Raw genomic sequence first — 19087 nt, forward strand, 5'->3', positions numbered from 1 at the left:
ACCTGTTAAAGGAGATTAAAAATTGCCCAAAGCAGCTCACAAAAAAGGTCTGAGGGTGCTATTCAACTAAATGCTTGCACTAGCAGAGCAACTTCAACTAGTGTAAGGGGATTTTCCCTCCTTTCCTCCCTCCTGTGCATGCCACAAATGTGCTCTAGAGGGTTGGGGGAAAACACAGAACAGATTCAAGGGCCACACAGGGAGGAGAGTATTCCAATGCACAAGGGGAAAAATCCTTATGCTGATGGAACAATCAGCTTGGCACTATGTTGAATACAACCTTAACGTATTAAAATACATAACATGGGGGGGGGCAATTTGTTACAAAACATAACAAGGCAACAAACACAGGATAAATATGATACTACTATGAAATAATCTAGACTTAGTGTGTAAAAAGTACACAACTAAATCAAAATTAACAAACCCAAAAATAAATTAAAAATCAAACTAATCTAGTGCTAGTCTTGCTGCAATTGGAGCCATTTTCATTATCCCATCTTATGGCTGTGAATTTCATAAGTAAATTAACCACTTTTGGAGAACTAATTGCTCTTGTCTCTCTTGGTTCTCCTGTCATTGGATGATTTGGAGTTGTAATATTATGAGGGAAAGAGAAACATTTCTGTAATCACTTTCTCCACACCGTGCGTAATTTTTTAAGCCTCTATCGTGTTGCCCTTTTATCCCTTTCCCACTGTTGGTGGTTCCCTAGCAACTGGTATTTGGAGGCATGCTGATCCTGGAGTAGTATATAGCTATTGCAACTAGTAGCAATGGTCAAGAACTTGATACATTTTAAAATGTGTGTTCTTCGCAGGACTGTGACTCTCAACCATGCAACAGATAGCGCCAAAGTGATTGGTAAAGAAATATTAAACATGTTTCACACGATGAAATTGAATATTTCTGATATGAGAGGGGTAGGTATTACATCACTGAAACTGCAAGCCCTTTTTTGGTTTTTTCTTTCTTCCACAAAAGTATCTACTGTTGTTAAGCTCTAAATTGCCATTAAGGTTTGCAATACAAGCAGGGTAATCAAATTACAAATCGTTGAAAGTAGATCAGGCTTTGGTTTGAATAAAATATGTGACTGAAAATATTTGAGAGACTAGAAGTCCAGTCACAGTCCAGATATTATTTTAAATGGAGACATTAGCTTTCGAGTAAAGTCACAAAGACTCCTGCTGGAAAATATAACCTTTGTTTTGAAAGAGCCAGAATCTCCATTTTTATGCTTCCCCTTGGACACCATAGACAGAAACTAATCATGTCTATTGTTACATTAGAAGAATTTAAATACCCTCCTATCTTACTAGCAATGTTTAAAAAATAAAATAGAGTTGAATTTTCCTTTAATTGCTATCAGATCTAAATTATTTCTTTAACGTTTCTATTTAAAAATAAGGTGCCCTTTTTGTTGCCTTTTAGGTTGGAATTCAAGTACATCAGTTAGTTCCAGTTAATAAAACAATTTCAGCTGTTTCCTCTCGCTCATCAGTACACTCTGGATTTTTACCTGGTGGATCAAATTCCATTATCGATCTTCTGCAAGTCCCCAAAGGTATAAAGACTTTAGAAGAACGCCACAAGGAAGGTCAGTAAAATAAATAGCAATTGTGCTTTGTTTGTGTTATGGCTTCTTCTGAACTATGTGAAAGGTGCACAAATCTTTCTCAGAAAACAGTTTCCTTTTCACTAACTTCTCTGTATCACATTAATAACTTTACATTTTGCCATAAGAGAGTAAAACAGAGTAGCTGGGCTGTTTCTCCTGTGCATGGAAAAGCTAATCTTGGGTGGGTAACTAGCTCCACCTATCGGTTGAAGGCAGAAAAGTGCTGATCGATTTTTTTTCTTTTATAAGGACTTCCTCCTCTGCGCAGTTTTCTTCTGCCTTCCACCAAGATCGATTGTTTTTCTCTCTGCTCTGTGGTTCAGGCCTGTATAGTTTTGTGTCTTTCAGTTGTGTATCCATGTTTTTTTCCTTTCTCCCTGTATTTCTTCTTTAAGTAATTTATTTATAAAAACAAAAAAGGGAGGGTTACTTTCAGTTCCCCCACCACTAAGGGACTTTGCGGCGGCGCTAAGCCATCCACAAAGCGGGCACCTCACTCCTTGTTCTGTTTGGAACCAGCCTCTCTCCTTCACGGGATCCAGCATCCCTCCCCGAGCCTCGTTATAGCGGCTTAGCGACCTTGGCGGTAAATGCCTCAACAGCCTTCTAAATCCCTGGCGGGAATAAGGAAGTCCATTTCATTGCGCTCTCACAGGGCGCTGAAAGAGGCATTGGGAAAAGATCTTCTCCTTCCTCGCCCATGGAAGGCCTCAGCAGTGGCCCACTAGATACGCAGAAGCACGGTCGGCCTTCCTTCCCAGCCCCCGTAAGACCCGCAGCGTGGTTTGCTCCCTTGGGGAAAGCAACATGCAAACTGGAAAATACTGCAAAAAAGCACAAGTCACTCCCGCCTCCCCTCAGAATGGAAGTTGAACCGCCGCCATTACCTATACCTTTTCGGTGGCTGCCTCCAGGCTCTGGAACTCCCTCCCTAGGGAGGCAAGAATGGGCTCCTCTGTGCAGTCCTTCCGCCGACAGCTAAAGACTTTTTTCTTCCGGCAGGCCTTTGGAACTGAAGGTTTTAAGGGTAGTGACTGAAGAGGATGCTGTATGTTATTGTTTTGCCTGTATGCTCCTAAACTGGGTTGCAGTATTTTAAGTGTATATGTAATTGGTTTTAACATCTTAATAGTTTAATCCTGTTTTAATGCTGATTTTATATGTTTATATGTTTTATATTTTTATAGGTTCTTAATGATATGTACTTATTTTTATCTGGAAGCCGCCTTGAGTTCCAGTTTGGAAAAAGGGTGGGGTATAAATAAAGATGATAATAATAATAATAATATACAGGCCATGGGGCCTTTAATGCCTTTGGAATCCCAGGCGGAGGCAGCCATAGCGCGCCCCTCTACCTACAGGCTGGAGGTGGCTGAGGCGTAGCAGGCAGGATGGTTTCAAAAGGACTGGTTCCTAAGAAGAGTAGAGAAACCAGTCACGACAAACAAAGGCTTGAATATCCACAGGGGGCTGCAGAAATGGATGCTCACAGCATCATGTGCAGGGCACAGAGGGACCAAGAATCCCTGTCTGAAGGGGACCAGCCCACCTTAGATACAATTTTTTCTACAACGTCCTCTCCTGGGGACTTCACAGGCTTTATTGGGGCACCTGTGTCTCACCAAGCACTACAGGGGGATAGGGGCGAAGCATCCAATCTTCCCTCCTCTTTGGGTCCAGCATCTCAAATATGGGGGGGGGCATATCCCACATTGCTCTCATGCTCAGCCTCTCCAGTTGCAACTGTCAGCGCACATGCTGCAACAATTGAAGGAACAACTGCGGGATTCCCTGGTAATGAATCTTGCTAGGGATCTCTCTGCATCAGGAGTTCCTGCACAACAGCCTTCACAAGGCACTGCCACAACAGCAGCCGCTCTGCCACCTTCAACATTGCAAAGGGTGCAGGGCCGGACTGCAGTCAGCTCTCCTTCACACACACGCTATCCACAGGGCAATGCGTCACCTGATCCTTATGCCGCCTATCAAGGCAGACATACTCACCTGCCGAATGAGGCAACTGTTGACCCTGACAATGAGTTGATTGTCCTCGATGAGGGAGAATGGAGTGGAGATTCGGAGTCTGAAGAGGTAGTAACCAGTAGGATTTTCCAGGAGGCTCATTTCCTTCCACTCCTGTGCAAGGCAATGAATGCTCTCAGTCTAAATTTTCCAGAGGATCCTCCAGCTCCCCCAGCATCCAGAATTTTGGCAGTGTGTCCAGACCCGAAACCCAAGTCAAGGGTGCTAAAACTTCCATCGCTACTTCCTAAAGTGATCAAGTCTGAATTTAATGTCCCACTGCAGTTCAAGAAATCTGTAGCAACTGCCAACAAATTCTATACCTTGGAACAACACATTATGGACCAACTCAAAATTCTGCTAGTAGATGCTCCCATTGTCAATTTACTAAATTCATCCCTGACCCCGAAAGATTCGGATGCTCACCTCAAGGATGTGTCAGAACGCAAGCTGGATTTAGGCCTTAGGAGAATTCATGAGGCCAGTGCACTCTCCATCAGAGCTGCATCAGCCTCCTCAGTCTTCGCAAAAGCATCCCTGCTATGGCTAGAAGACTTATTGGACGGACCACAGCAGGATCTGGCTCGAACCCGGAAGTCTCTTCTAAAATCTTCGAGAGCAGTGACCTTTATGGCAGATGAATCCATGGATGCCATGCAGTTTTTGGCAGGGTCTTTAGCAGCAGGTGTTTTCACTCGAAGGACCTTGTAGTTGCGACATTGGAAGGCGAATACTGCAGCCCACTCTAATCTCGCTTCTGAGCCTTATTTAGGTGGCAAATTATTTGGTGATGACATCCTAGCTGGAGTTTTGGAATCAAAGGAAAAGAAGAAGGCTATGCCTTCTGCCAAGAAACAAGACGCTAAGAAATTCCTTACGAGACCTTTCCATCCTTATTTACCTTCTCAGTCATTTCGAGGTTCCTGGGCATTGGGAAGAGCAAGGGAGACGTGTGCCGGCCGTCCCTTCTGGAATAGGCAACGTACCCAGACTAAAGGCCAACAACCTTTCCCCAAGAGATCAAGTTTTGGAACTCAGTCTCGAGGGAATAAGCATCAGTTCTGATGCCAGGGCCCAGCAGGTGGGAGGGTGCCTTAAACACTTTGCTCACCGATGGAGGGAAACGTCTTCCAACCAATGGGTGCTCCACACACTTGGATACGGTCTGAGGCTGGAATTCATCTCCCCTCCTCCATCCAACTTCATTCCCTCCTGTGTCTCAACATCACCAGACAAACAGGAAAGGACCCTACAAGCAATTGCCCACCTCTTGCAGATTACAGCAATAGAACCTGTCCCAATAAGCCAGAGAATTTCAGGTAACTACTCTGTATTCTTCACCATCGTGAAAAAAGATGGATCCTTCAGGGCAGTACTCAATTTAAAGAACTTAAATCAGTTCATAGCATACCGCAGGTTCCGCATGGAGACTTTGTTGTCCATCAAGGAGGCATTGAGAAAGGGAGATTTCCTCTCATCCATCAATCTGAAGGAAACCTACTTACATATCCCTGTTTTTCCGCCCCACAGTGTCGGAAGGCAGAGCTGGAGTCCCAATCCCGGGGAGCTGAATCCCGGAGAGTTGGGAGAAGAGTATTCGGATGGATGGCAGAGGGAAGGGGGAGGAACTTCCCCCCTTTGGAGCGAAGACGAAACAGAGGAACTGCCAGTGATAAGGTCGCTTAGCGACGGGGAGCCTGAGCCCTCCCTGGACATTCTCGCGCCTCCCCCTCTTTCAGGCTCAGAGCAAGAGGGGGAAGAGGGAGGGCTGCTCACAGCCGAAAAGCGGGGAGGCAGTTTACCATCAGCCCCTCCCCTATCCCCCATCCTGGAATCGGAAACTTCAGAAGAGGAGGGGGTGATGCTTCCCCCCTCACCGCGCACACGCAGACAGCTGAAAAGACAGGAGAGAAGGGGGGGAAGGCGGGCAGTACCTGAGGGGCAGTTAAGGAGGAGCGAAAGATTGCGCGCCCGTTTGGCCCCTTCTTAAAGAACAGGCGGGAAGAAGTCCCTTGCTCTGTCAACTTTCTCCCAATGCCGCAGGACCTGTATCCCTGTATTGATTCATGAGAAAACGCAGTCTTTGTTTGGACATTACCCTAATAAAACATGAATTAACTACAATCGTTGGTCTGGTTCCTGAGTCACATCCTGGGCCTGACAGCTTGACAGAGCCACCTAAATCACCCTCAACGCTCTCTTCACTTGACTGGGACAAGATGTCAAAGGGAGCAGCGGGGGGGACGAACCCCACTTCTGAGACGGAAGAAGTGGAACTCCTGAGGACTAAGGTAGCTGATTTGCAGACGGATGTTCAAGCCCTGCTAGCAGCAGTCAAGGCGCTGAAGACGGATAATCAAACCTTGAAGGCCACGATAGACCAGATGCGAACAGCCCCTCCAGCTGCCGTAGTAAAGGTTCCCATTGGATTGCCCCCAAAATACGCGGGACAAAGTGATCAGTTGGCAACCTTCGTGGCTCAATGTGAGTTATATCTGGATGTCAGGCACACGGAATTTCCAGACGATGGGGCTAAAGTAGCTTTCGTGATTAGCCTCCTGGAGGGAGAAGCTGCAAAATGGGTGACTCCGTATCTCGTGAGAAAGGATACTGTCTTAGGAAGGTACAGAGGATTTATACAGGAGATGACCAAGATGTTTCAAGACCCGCAAAGGGCTGAAACAGTAGCACGGCAACTAGGCGCTCTGAAGCAAGCTAAAGGGACTGTTTCCGAGTACACTAACGCTTTTAAAATTCTGTCCTAGGAAACTGGTTACAATGACGCCGCCCTGATGTTTATGTACCGGAGTGGATTAAATGCTGAAATCCTGGATGAGTTGGCCAGGACCCCCCCCCCCGCTGACCTACCAGGGCTCATCCGGCTATGCCTACAGATAGATCACCGGATGGAAGGAAGGCGCCTGGAAAGGAAGCAGGAGGTCCCGAGATACTCAGCCTCGGCATCCCGCAACAAGACCCTTCCCTCTACAGGGATGGCAGGTAATGCAACTGAGGGACAGGGAGGGGCTAGGCCAAGACTGTCGGAAGAAGAAAAGGAAAGATGACGCCGGGAACGTTTATGCTTTTATTGTTCAAAGCCGGGCCATGTGGCCAGAGACTGTGGACTGAAAGGGGGGAAAGCCGAGCCGTCGGGAAACTAGAACACCCAGTCCACGTGCAGGCCGGTGGACTGGGGGCAGCGTTGTATAAAGGCCCCCCAACGATCCAACCTCCCTCAAAGGGGGTGTTGGCCTTGCCTATTCGGATTACAACTTCCAGAGGAGTGGTGTTTAATTCCACTGCCTTAATTGACAGTGGAGCCTCCACAAATTTTATTGATGCAAAGTTAGTCAAGCGTCATGGAATTTCCTGGTGGAAACTGGACGCTCCCCTAGCTGTGGAGACTATCGATGGGAGACCCCTGAAGTCAGGAGGGGTGACACAAGCCACGGAGGAAGTGAAACTTCAAATCCCTGGGCACGAAGAGTTCATTTCGCTATACGTGTCAGATCTCTCGAACTTTGAGGTGATTCTGGGAATGCCCTGGCTAGCAAAGCATGAACCCACAATAAGTTGGAAGGAGGCGGTGGTGTGGTTCACCTCACAGTATTGCCAGGAGAACTGTCAACCTGAAGGAATCAAGAACACCTTAGCGGGGGCAGTGCAAGAGATCGAGCAAGTGACCCTGCCGCCAAAGTATGAAGAATTCAAAGATGTGTTTGATGAAAAAGAGGCAGAGACTTTACCCCCCCCCACCGCCCTTACGACTGTGCGATTGATCTAGTGCCAGGAGCCAGCATCCCATCAGGGAGAATCTACTCTCTCACAGAGAATGAGAGGGAGGCCCTGAAGGAATTCCTGGATAAAAACCTGAGGCGAGGATTCATACGCCCCTCACAATCCCCTGCTGGAGCGGCACTATTGTTTGTGAAAAAGAAGGGGGGGGAACTCAGACCCTGTAACAACTATCGCGCATTGAACCAGATCACCATCCCCAACAGCTACCTGCTGCCCCTGGTCTCAGAGTTGCTGGACCGACTGCGCTCTGCAAAAATCTTCACGAAGTTGGATTTGAGAGGAGCATACAATCTGATCAGAATGAAGGAGGGAGATGAATGGAAAACAGGATTCTTGACCGCTTACGGACAGTATGAATACCTGGTCATGCCGTTCGGGCTTTGTGGAAGTCCAGGAATTTTTCAAAAATTCATGAACGACGTGTTTAGAGACCTGTTGGACACGTATGTAATCTGTTACTTAGATGATATCCTGGTGTTCTCAAAGAACCAGGAAGATCATGATCAGCATGTGAAAACAGTGCTGAAGAGACTGAAAGAGAATCACTTGTATGCCAAGTTAGAGAAATGTGGATTTGACCTCCAGTCTTTGGACTTCCTTGGGTACCGCATCTCTGCGGAAGGAGTGGAGATGGACCCAGGGAAAGTAAGTTGTATATTGGACTGGGGCCTGCCTAATACCAAAAAGGATGTACAACGGTTCCTAGGGTTTGCCAACTATTACAGAAAGTTCATTCCAGGGTTTTCCAAATTAACAGCTCCTCTGACTGACTGTTTAAGGGGGAAGAAGAAGTTTCAATGGACAGAGAACGCCACTGAGGCCTTTGAGGAGCTGAAGAGAAGGTTTGCTACTGAGCCCATTCTGCGCTTTGCTGATCCGAACCGCCCTTTCGTAATGGAAGCAGATGCTTCAGATTTTGCCATCGGGGGGGTCCTGCTACAATTAGACCAAGAAGGGAAGGAGCTGCACCCCTGTGCGTACTTCTCTCGGAAGTTAAAGCCTGCAGAGAAGAACTACACAGTTTGGGAGAAGGAGCTGCTGGCCATCAAGGACTCTTTTGAAAACTGGAGACAATACCTAGAGGGGACCTCTCATCGAATTGAAGTGCGCTCCGACCACAAGAATCTTGAAAGCCTCCAAACAGCCAGAAAGCTGAACCAGAGACAGATAAGATGGTCCCAGTTCTTCACTAGGTTTAACTTCCAGATTACTTACCATGCCCAAGCCAAAAACCAGAGAGCGGATGCCTTATCCAGACAGCCACAATACAAAGAAAGTGAATCCGAGGACCAGCCTCAGTACGTAATCCCGCCAGAGAAATTAACGTTGGGAGTATGCCAGCCTTCATGGGAAGAGGAACTCAAAAAGGCACAACAAGAAGATGCAGACATGCTAAAATATCAGCAGGAGACGGGACAAGGTCAAGACTCAGAAGTAACCTTTCACTGGAGAAATGGACTGTTATGGTTCAAAACCGCCAGATATGTGCCAGAAGGGGAATTAAGGCTCAGAATCCTACGCCAGTGTCATGATTCCATCGCAGCGGGACACTTTGGGATTTACAAGACCATTCAGAATGTGGCCAAGGACTTTTGGTGGCCTAAAATGCGTCGGGATATTGAGAGTTATGTAAAGGCCTGCTCTGTCTGTCTGTGGACAAAAACACAAACAGGGACACCAGCAGGACTGTTACAACCGTTGCCTGTCCCACACGAACCCTGGAAGGACCTCTCCATGGATTTTATAACTGATCTACCCAAGTCCCAAGGAATGACAGCCATCTTAGTAGTGGTGGATCTACTTACCAAAATGGCACACTTTCTTCCTTGTGCAGGGGCCTTAGAGGCTAAAGAAACAGCCAAGTTATTCATAAAAGAAGTCTACCGGCTGCATGGATTGCCAAACAGCGTAGTCTCAGACCGAGGAACTCAGTTCACAGCCAAATTTTGGAGAGCAATGTGGAAACAGTTGCAGATGGAATTAAAACTCTCCTCCGCCCATCACCCCCAGACAGATGGGCAGACGGAACGCTTGAACGCTGTTTTGGAAAGATATTTACGAAGTTATGTGTCCTATCAACAGACTGACTGGGTATCATATTTGCATTTTGCAGAGTTCGCCTACAACAATTCTCTGCACTCCAGCACTCAACAAACCCCGTTCTTCGCTAATTATGGATTCCATCCTAAAGTCTTTCCAAGCAGCTCAGAAGGAATGCTGGTACCGGGAGCTGAGAACTTCCTTAAGGAATTGCAAGCGGCGCAACAGACACTGAAACAGCAGTTAAACGAAGCCAAAACGGAGTACAAGTGAGTTGCTGACCTGCACAGGAAGGAGGGCCCCCCCTTCAACCGGGAGACCAGGTATGGCTGTCCACCCGCTTCCTCCAGATGCCGGGCAAATGTAGAAAATTACAAGACAAGAGGGTGGGTCCTTTCGAAATAGAAACTCAAATCAATCCCGTGGCGTACCGACTGAAGCTGCCTGACACGTTTAAAATACATCCTGTGTTCCATCGATCCCTCTTAACGAAAGCTGCCCCTCCCAGTGAGTTACGGCCGGAGGAACCTCCCGGAGCTCCACTCCTGGTAAATGAGCAGCTTGAGTTTGAAGTTGAGGAGATCTTAGATTCCAGGATCAGACGCCACAAGCTGCAGTACTTGATTCACTGGAAAGGCTATGGGGTGGCTGACAGATCATGGGAAGATGCAGCTGATGTGCATGCTCCAGAATTGGTAAAACTTTTCCATCAACGTTTTCCCCACCGTCCCAAGCCAGACAAGGGGAGGGGGGCACAGCCTGGGAGGGGGGATGGTGTCGGAAGGCAGAGCTGGGGTCCCAATCCCGGGGAGCTGGATCCCGGAGAGTTGGGAGAAGAGTATTCGGATGGATGGCAGAGGGAAGGGGGAGGAACTTCCCCCCTTTGGAGCGAAGACGAAACAGAGGAACTGCCAGTGATAAGGTCGCTTAGCGACGGGGAGCCTGAGCCCTTCCTGGACATTCTCACGCCTCCCCCTCTTTCAGGCTCAGAGCAAGAGGGGGAAGAGGGAGGGCTGCTCACAGCCGAAAAGCGGGGAGGCAGTTTACCATCAGCCCCTCCCCTATCCCCCATCCTGGAATCGGAAACTTCAGAAGAGGAGGGGGTGATGCTTCCCCCCTCACCGCGCACACGCAGACAGCTGAAAAGACAGGAGAGAAGGGGGGGAAGGCGGGCAGTACCTGAGGGGCAGTTAAGGAGGAGCGAAAGATTGCGCGCCCGTTTGGCCCCTTCTTAAAGAACAGGCAGGAAGAAGTCCCTTGCTCTGTCAACTTTCTCCCAGTGCCGCAGGACCTGTATCCCTGTATTGATTCATGAGAAAACGCAGTCTTTGTTTGGACATTACCCTAATAAAACACGAATTAACTACAATCGTTGGTCTGGTTCCTGAGTCACATCCTGGGCCTGACACACAGGCATTACTTTCACTTTGCGGTGGGGGAGGATCATTTCCAGTTCAGGGCCATGGCCTTCGGTCCGGCATCTGCCCCCAGAGTATTCAAGAAGATTGTGGTTGCTCTGGTGGCACACCTCAGGACGCAGGGGGTCCATGTCTTTCCTTACCTAGATGACTTTCTGCTCCAGTCTCCTTCCCTTCACAAGGCTTGGGAAGATCTGCACATCACCCTAGCATGCCTCAAGGACCACGGCTTCCTCGTCAACCAAGCCAAAAGCCAGCTTTTTCCAACACACCGCATAATACATTTGGGGGCCACCATAGACTCGCAGCAGGGACTCATAATGTTAGCACAGGACAGAGTGGACAAGATAATCTCAGCTGTCACACAGCTCTTATCTTTGCCATTGGCGGATCTTATGCATCTGGCGAAAGTCTTGGGTTTGGTGGTCTCAACCTACCAAACTACCCCATGGACCTGTCACCACTCCCAACCACTCCAGTGGGCACTTCTACCTTTTCAGAGTGACATTGCGACCAAGCGTCACTGGAGGGTGGCACTATCTCCAGCTGTTCGTTGCTCTCTCCTATGGTGGACTTGCGAACCAAACCTACTCAAGGGAGTGCCATTCCAGGACCCACCATGGACCCTGATCACCTCAGATGCCAACTTGACTGGCTGGGGAACCATTTGCGACAGCCAGATGGTACAAGGGACATGGTCTCCACAGGAGTCAGCACTTCCAATCAATCTCCTGGAACTCCGTGCAGTTCGACTGGCACTGGTGCACTTCACGAACAGCAGAAGGTTAGGGGCAGTGCTAGTCAGGACAGACAACGTATCAGCCAAATGTCATTTGAATCGTCAGGGAGGCACACTCTCCCCACAACTACAGAAGGAAGCTGCCTTACTATTTCAGTGGGTGGAGACACACGTGGACTTGAGCCTCACAGAATACCTCAAGGGGGAGGACAACTGCCAAGCGGATTGGCTCAGCAGATAGAAGGTACATCAGGGAGAATGGAAGCTTCATCCAGTGATCTTCCAGGAAATCGTGAGACACTTTGGCAGAGTCAAAGTGGACCTATTTGCCACTCAACTCCACTGCCAGGTAAAAACTTTTTTCTCCAGATAAGTGACACCAGAGGCGGAAGGAATAGATGCTCTGATGTCCCTGTGGCCTCAAGGACAACTCTATGCCTTCCCACCAATTCCAATCATACCCAGGATACTTCAAAAGATCCGAGCCGAAAGGGCAACAGTTCTACTAATAACTCCTTGGTGGCCCAGGAGACCCTGGTTCCCAGAACTACTGGATCTGTTGATCAATCCCCCGTGGCAAATTCCCCTCAGGGAAGACCTGTTGTCACAGGGACAGCTTCGCCACCCAGACCCAGGATGGTTGGCGCTTCATGTCTGGAGATTGAGAGGCGACATCTCTTGAAAAGAGGCATTCCACCTCAGGTGCTGGAAACTGATGGCCTCAAGATGCCCTTCCACGATTAGAATATATGAGACTATGTGGAAAGCCTTCTCATCATGGTCTCAAAAGAAGGGTCTGATCTCAAGGAAAGCAGGTATCAGTGAGATCCTCTGCTTCCTACAAGGTGGTTTATCCTTAGGTCTTAGGCCAAACACGCTTAGACGTCAGGCTTCAGCCCTGTCAGCGGTTCTGTCCACAACTCCTGAGAAACCACTGGGATCTCACCCATTACTCAAGCGCTTTCTTCGTGAGGCAACGGCATCAGCACCTCCTACGATCCATTGTTACCCAACTTGGGACCTGTTAATAGCCCTACAGAAGCCCCCATTTGAACCCTTAAGTCAAATTTCTCTACATCTCCTATCCTTTAATGTATTGTTTCTTGTGGCCATTACTTCGGCCCGTAGAGTGTCTGAGCTGAATGCCCTGTCTTTCGATAGGAATTTCTGTGTGTTTCATAAAGATAGAGTGGTTCTATGTACTGTTCCTTCCTTTTATCCTAAATTACTGTCTTCCTTTCACTGTCAGCAAGAGCTAGTGCTGCCTTCTTTTTGTCCTAACCCTGTCCACCCCACAGAGAAGGTGTGGCATTCGGTGGATGTGCGAAGGGCCCTGAAAGTATACATCTCTAAAACAAAATACCTACATCAGACAGATTTGTGTCCTTTCACCCAGCCTCATTAGGAAAGAAGGTGTCTTCACGCTCGCTAGGTGGATCAAGACATGTATCACTCTGGCCTATGCTTCGCTAAAGTTAGCCCGGCCGTCTAAGATAGTGGCACACTCAACGAGGGCAGCAGCCACATCCGCGGCATTTTCACACCATGCATCGCTCTTAGAGATTTGTAGAGCAGCCACTTGGGCCACACCTAATATGTTTATCAAGCACTATAAGATTAACACATATGCCTCAGCAGAGGCAGCCTTTGGGAAGAGAGTGCTACATCACGTCCTTTCAGACCGCTAGTATACTCAGCCCAGTGAGATTCCCACCCTACATGGGTCAGCTTTGGTATGTCCCACCTGAGATCAGCTTTTCCATGCACAGGAGAAAAGACATTTGGTCTTACCGTAAAACGGTTTTCTCTGTGCATGTCAAAAGCTGATCTCAAGGCCACTCCCTAGGAGAGCTGGGCTGCCATCACTATACTTCATCTTAGGCCTACAGCAGAAAGTGGATGAGTGCTGTTGTCTCCTGTTTCGTTTTCTGTGGTTTCTATTCCTTTTTCTACATGTTGGTTGTTATTAAGAACTGAAGTAAGGAGTTGCGCAGAGGAGGAAGTCCTCGTAAAAGGGGGGGAAATCGATTAGCACTCTTCTGCCTTCAACCAATAGGTGGAGCTAGTTACACACCTGAGATCAGCTTTTGACATGCACAGAGAAAACTGTTTTATGGTAAGACCAAATGTCTTATTCATTGTGTATGCAAGGTATTTCAGAATGATTCAACTTTTGTTTTCTTTTTTTGTAGTATTTGTGGCTGCTGTGGATGTTGAAATTTCTTCCACATCAAAAGCATGTACAGTGCTACCGTCTCTTGCATCTAATGTCAATTATGTTACCAGCAAATCTGAACCTGCAGTCAGTTTGAATGGTTTGCACACACCAATCAATATAAAATCAAGACTTAATTTAAGTATTGAGGTACCATCACCTTCCCAGGTAAAATTTCATTTCTTGTGAGAACAATTAATGTAGGTTAATATGTTACTACATTTACAGAGTAATCCTATACATGTCTGCTCACTGCTCAAAAGTAAACCCTATTAAAGGTTAATTGGACTTACTCCCAGGTAAGTGAATATAGGATTGCACATTTAATCAGTTGTTGTGGGGGGCTTGAACTAGAGAGTGAAGATTGTTTTCTTTAGGAGAAGGTTAATGACTGGGTTTTGCTTGATAGTTGTGGTATCATTAAAAAAAATTGTTGGGTTGGGAAATATTTCCTCAAAAACAGAATGCCTGGGACATTTTGCAGTTTTCCTTTTCTGTTTAGCTCCCTTGCTCACGCGGTTTAACTGGCTTTTGTCATTGCTCTTGTTCTGTGTTTATAATCATGGAAATCTGTCAATCTAAGGGGGTTAAAGCATGAGAAATTTTCCATTAGATTTTTTTTATACAACATCTAGTTAACATATAGAGAGCCAGTGTGGTGTAGTGGTTAAGGCAGCCTTTTTCAACCAGTGTGCCTCCAGATGTTGTTGGACCACAACTCCCATCAGCCTCAGCCAGCATTGCCAATGGGCAGGAAAGATGAGAGTTGCGGTCCAACAACATCTGGAGGCACACTGGTTGGGAAAGGCTGGGTTAAGGTGTTGGACTACGACCTGGGAGACCAGGGTATGAATCCCCACATAGCCATGAAGCTCACTGGGTGACCTTGGGCCAGTCAATGCCTCTCAGCCGCATGAAAACCCTACTCATAGGGTCACCATAAGTCGGAATCGACTTGAGGGCAGTACACACACACACAGTTAACATATGATGTAAAGAGGTTGATAATACTAAAATGTTACTTTTCTCAAAAATATCTGACTGGATACCAAAGGTTCTAGCCCAGTAGAACATTTGACTTTTTTCTTTTCTGTTTGTTTAATCTATAAGCTGCCCTTAAGTGTAATATTCTTACTTTCCTGAAAGTGGTGAGAGTTTCAAAACCTGTTGCCCAAAGAAGGGCCTCTGAAGTTGATCCTAGGAAGATACATTCTGAAGAAGGCAGCTCTTTAAGTACCTCAGCTCCCACCTTTTTAGGGGCTGAAAAGTCAAATCTACCATTTTGCCTTGTGCCTAGGAGCAAATGAATAATCTTTAATACCATCAAGATATTCAAATTGGCACATCCCAGTTAAGTCATATTGCCATGTTTTGAACCAGTTAAAGTTCAAAGTCAGGTCCTAAAGTTATGTATTGTTTTTAATTGTATCTGCTCAATTTCTGTAAGCTGCTTTGAATGTTTTTTGTACTCTTAAGTTGCATTGCAACAGAAAAACAAGATACGAATAGTAAAGGAACACATTACACAAGTGAGCAATGGTAATTGTGGTCTGGCTATCTCTTACCTTAAAGAGGCCATAGTTGGCACACCAGCCTGAACCTGGTGCAAGGGTCCATTGTGCCTCAGATGCTACTTGGCCATCCAAAGAACCAGATCCAATAGCACCCCAAGATGCGGTCCTGATTTTTAAGGAGGAGTGCAATCCTGTCCAGAACAGATTGAACATCACTTGTTTTCTCCAATGTTTCCATGCATGTAAAATCTGTGAGATTTGGCTACTGTATAGAAGCATATGAGCTATTAAGCTTGCACAAAGGCTCATTTTCTTCAAATAATGCTGTAATAATTTGGTAACCACTCTGCACAAGAATATAGATTTTTAGACACGTATAGAGATAGTAAGAGTTTTACTGCCCAGTTTGGACAATCATATTTTGGTTTATTAAGCCAAGATATAAATGAGCCTTTTGTGCACACATGCATACCTAAATGCAATGATGAGGTATCTAATTAGCCACAAGTTCCTGTTTTGTCTGAACTGGGATACCATGGTTTAGGATTCTGATTTCATAAACTGGTTATCTGAACATTTTCTGCTTTAATTGCAGCTGGTGCAAAGGAAGGAATAAAGGTGCCGTGTGGCTAGCAAAAGATTTGTTTGTATCTAGCCTTAGTAAGCCAAGATATGGTCTGATTGCAGCCATGATACAATAAGCCAAACTGGCTTACCGAGACCATGTGAATTTGTGGGCTCCTGGAGAGGCACTCACAGCTGCTTTGCTCCTTCTTGGATCTTTCTACTGCTGCACCAAGCTAGGCCAAGGTTTGACTTAGTATATTGTGTGAACCTGGGTTCATGGTTTATCTCTCTCCCTAGTAACTATAAGCTGTAGCCGAGGTTTGTTCTGAACCAGTGGTTTAAATAACACATTAAGCCAAACCTTGACTTAGTTCAGTGCAGCAGGAAAAAGTTCTGGGGAGCTGTAAAGCAGCTGTGAGCAACTTTCTGGGTGCCCACATGTTTACACAGTCCAAGTAAGCCATGCTTTGGTATAATCATGTTGTGCAAATCAGATCACTGAATCTCTCATATTCTTTTTGATCTCTTCTTCCCCCGCCCCGAGTCTAAATCAGCTTTTTGTTTTTAATTACATGGAAAACTATATTGCAAAAACGATAAAATATTAATTTTTAAGTATGTAAAATCCTGCAAGAGAGTCGCTGATGTATAAAACTTACGTAATTGGACAGGTAACAGTTGTCTGCAGTTGTTAATGACTTCTGTGTGGATGTGCCATACCTATGCCAATGCCATCATTGTAGCAACAATATGCTAGCATGGGATGCCTCATGGGAAGCAATCCATTAAATGAAAAATAAATAGCATCCTGTATAGGCACACACACACTCAATTATTCCTGATTAGAAACACAAGTAACTGGTACAAGAGTAGAAACAGCCTCATCTGTTATGCTTCTTGTACCTGTGTTGTTAAGCAACCACAAAGTAATGCATAATATATATACATTTAGCAAATGTGCGTGGTTTAAAAGTCATTCTTTCTGAAACTAAAATATACCTAACAACATTGATTTGTTCATAGCTGGATCAGTCTGTTTTGGAAGCACTCCCTTCTGATCTTCGAGAACAAATAGAACAAATGTATTCTCTTCAACAAGCAGAGACATGCAATAGTAGCAAGAAGGAGCCAGTTAATGGATACAACACTAATTTTCCACAACAGCCCGTTGGAGCAGTTCTCTTACAAATACCAGATCTCAAAGAACCAAGCAATGATACAGGAATAAATGTAATAGCACTGCCAGCATTTTCACAGGTGAATGATAGCAAAATAGTGTGTGTGTTTGATGATACCTTTGAACATGGTAGTAATCAAGCATTTACGCCAGGGAAAAATGTTTACATTTCTAGTTTCTCTGCTTTTGAAGAAATTTGTACAAAAGTCAGAAATATATATTAATGTTGTACACCACTAGTATAACCAGAAGATTGATGTTTCCTTGCTTAGGTGGACCCTGAAGTATTTGCTGCATTACCTTCAGAGTTGCAGGAGGAGCTGAGACAGGCATATGATCAAAGACAAAAACATATAGAGACAATTTTTCAGCAAAGTACCACTGGTAAGTGAAACTTTGTCAAATAATGGGATGACTTAGCAGTCTTCAGCAACTATATTTTTCATTGGAATTGAAATAGCTGGATGAGGGTCATCTCTTTAGTCATAATGTACTAGATAACTCTCACTTCTCTTACCCCCAGTGGCAAAGAATCCATTGCTGAACTTGAAACCAATTATGAAAACCAAGAAAAAAAGCAGGAAAAAAACCCAAGTCAGCCCAGTAAAAAAGAACCATAGTCCTTTGAAAAACAAACTCTTTGGAAGCCCTGTAAAAAATATGGCAATTTCTGTTGGAAGCCCACAGAAATTATTAGATGGCTTTTTGAAACAGGAAGGAGCAACCACTAACAACTCTCAGGTAACTTTATCACAAATGAATACATTGTTCAAATATTTTAAGTAATATTTGCTGATTTTCTTGTCTGTCATGGGGTTGTCGTGCTCATACTGCTTTCTTAAGGTTTGGAATATGGAAGATGTAAAAGGAAAATTTCGCCTGAGCACTACCATTTTTATATTTTGTTTATGAACAGATGGAATTGGCACAAACCTCTGCAAATACTTCCAGCCCATCCATTTCACAGCCACTATTGTCTGCCACTACTAAGGCTCCTAATTTAGCTGGAGCTGTTGAGTTCAATGATGTAAAAGCCTTACTCAAGGAATGGATTACAACTATAGCAGGTAAACTTGTAAAAAAAATGTACAAAGGTTTCATTATATTGGGTTTGTGAGGAAACATTTCCACTGAAATAAATAGAATTATTGTTTGCTTAAAAAATCCTTAATTTAAAAGCTTGGACTGCAAGACTTTGTGTCTCTACTGGGTGCCACCAGTTGCCATTTAACAGAAGGTACTGCATATAAGCGAACCCAGTATCTTTCCTTTCAAATATAATTTATTTCCATCTTTTTATTGGAGAAAAGGAGGGTCATGCTTTTGCAGTACTAAGGATGTTCAGCCTTATTCTCTTCATTACTTGGCAAAAGTTGGGCTCCCACATACACCATTGGTTAATTCCTTCTCCTGTAATTGCTCCAAGGGCATTCACAACTGAAAGCCTGTGCTAAAAATGGTTTGGAACATAGGAAGCTGCTTTATGCTGAGTCAGACCATTGGTCCATCTACCTCATTATTGTCCACACTGATTGGCAGCAGCTCTCTAGGGTTTCAGGAAAGGAATCCCTCCCAGCCCTACCTGGAAACACTGGGGATTGAAATTAGGACCTTCTGCATGCAAGGCAGATGCTCTACCACTGAGCTACAGCCATTCCCCTTGGCAAAGGTACCTCCTGGAAGCATGTCTTCAAATTGCATAATGAACAGTTATTACAGAAACAGGATAGTTATCACTTATATGGAGTGGCTGACTGGTTCTCTGAATATCTGTTAAATTCCAGTCATGTCATTAGTAGCTCAAGATTCATAATAGTAAAGGCTGATGGGTTCACTAGATGTCCAATGTCTCACATTGATCTATGGGTAAAGATTGTTTATCAGGATCACAGGTGCAGTCTTAAGGTCATTTTCACACCAAATATTTAGACGATGTTCATTGTCTAAAGATGAGTTTGCCTGGGATGGAGGGAGGT

At 45.5% G+C, this 19087-nt stretch overlaps 1 protein-coding gene across 4 annotated transcripts in view; it reads left to right on the forward strand.

Moving 5' to 3' along the window:
- The window catches only part of REV1 (REV1 DNA directed polymerase), a 105028-nt gene that overhangs the window by 74300 nt on the left and 11641 nt on the right, over window positions 1-19087 (forward strand). For all 4 annotated transcript variants that reach the window (XM_061626865.1, XM_061626866.1, XM_061626867.1 and 1 more), the window contains 7 exons: window positions 821-923; window positions 1435-1600; window positions 13831-14021; window positions 16958-17191; window positions 17384-17495; window positions 17635-17852; window positions 18028-18178. In XM_061626865.1, the coding sequence (XP_061482849.1) occupies window positions 821-923; window positions 1435-1600; window positions 13831-14021; window positions 16958-17191; window positions 17384-17495; window positions 17635-17852; window positions 18028-18178 (1175 nt within the window). The remainder of the gene's footprint in view (window positions 1-820; window positions 924-1434; window positions 1601-13830; window positions 14022-16957; window positions 17192-17383; window positions 17496-17634; window positions 17853-18027; window positions 18179-19087) is intronic.

Source organism: Rhineura floridana, chromosome 5, assembly GCF_030035675.1.
Source record: "Rhineura floridana isolate rRhiFlo1 chromosome 5, rRhiFlo1.hap2, whole genome shotgun sequence".
Classification (NCBI taxonomy): domain Eukaryota; kingdom Metazoa; phylum Chordata; class Lepidosauria; order Squamata; family Rhineuridae; genus Rhineura; species Rhineura floridana.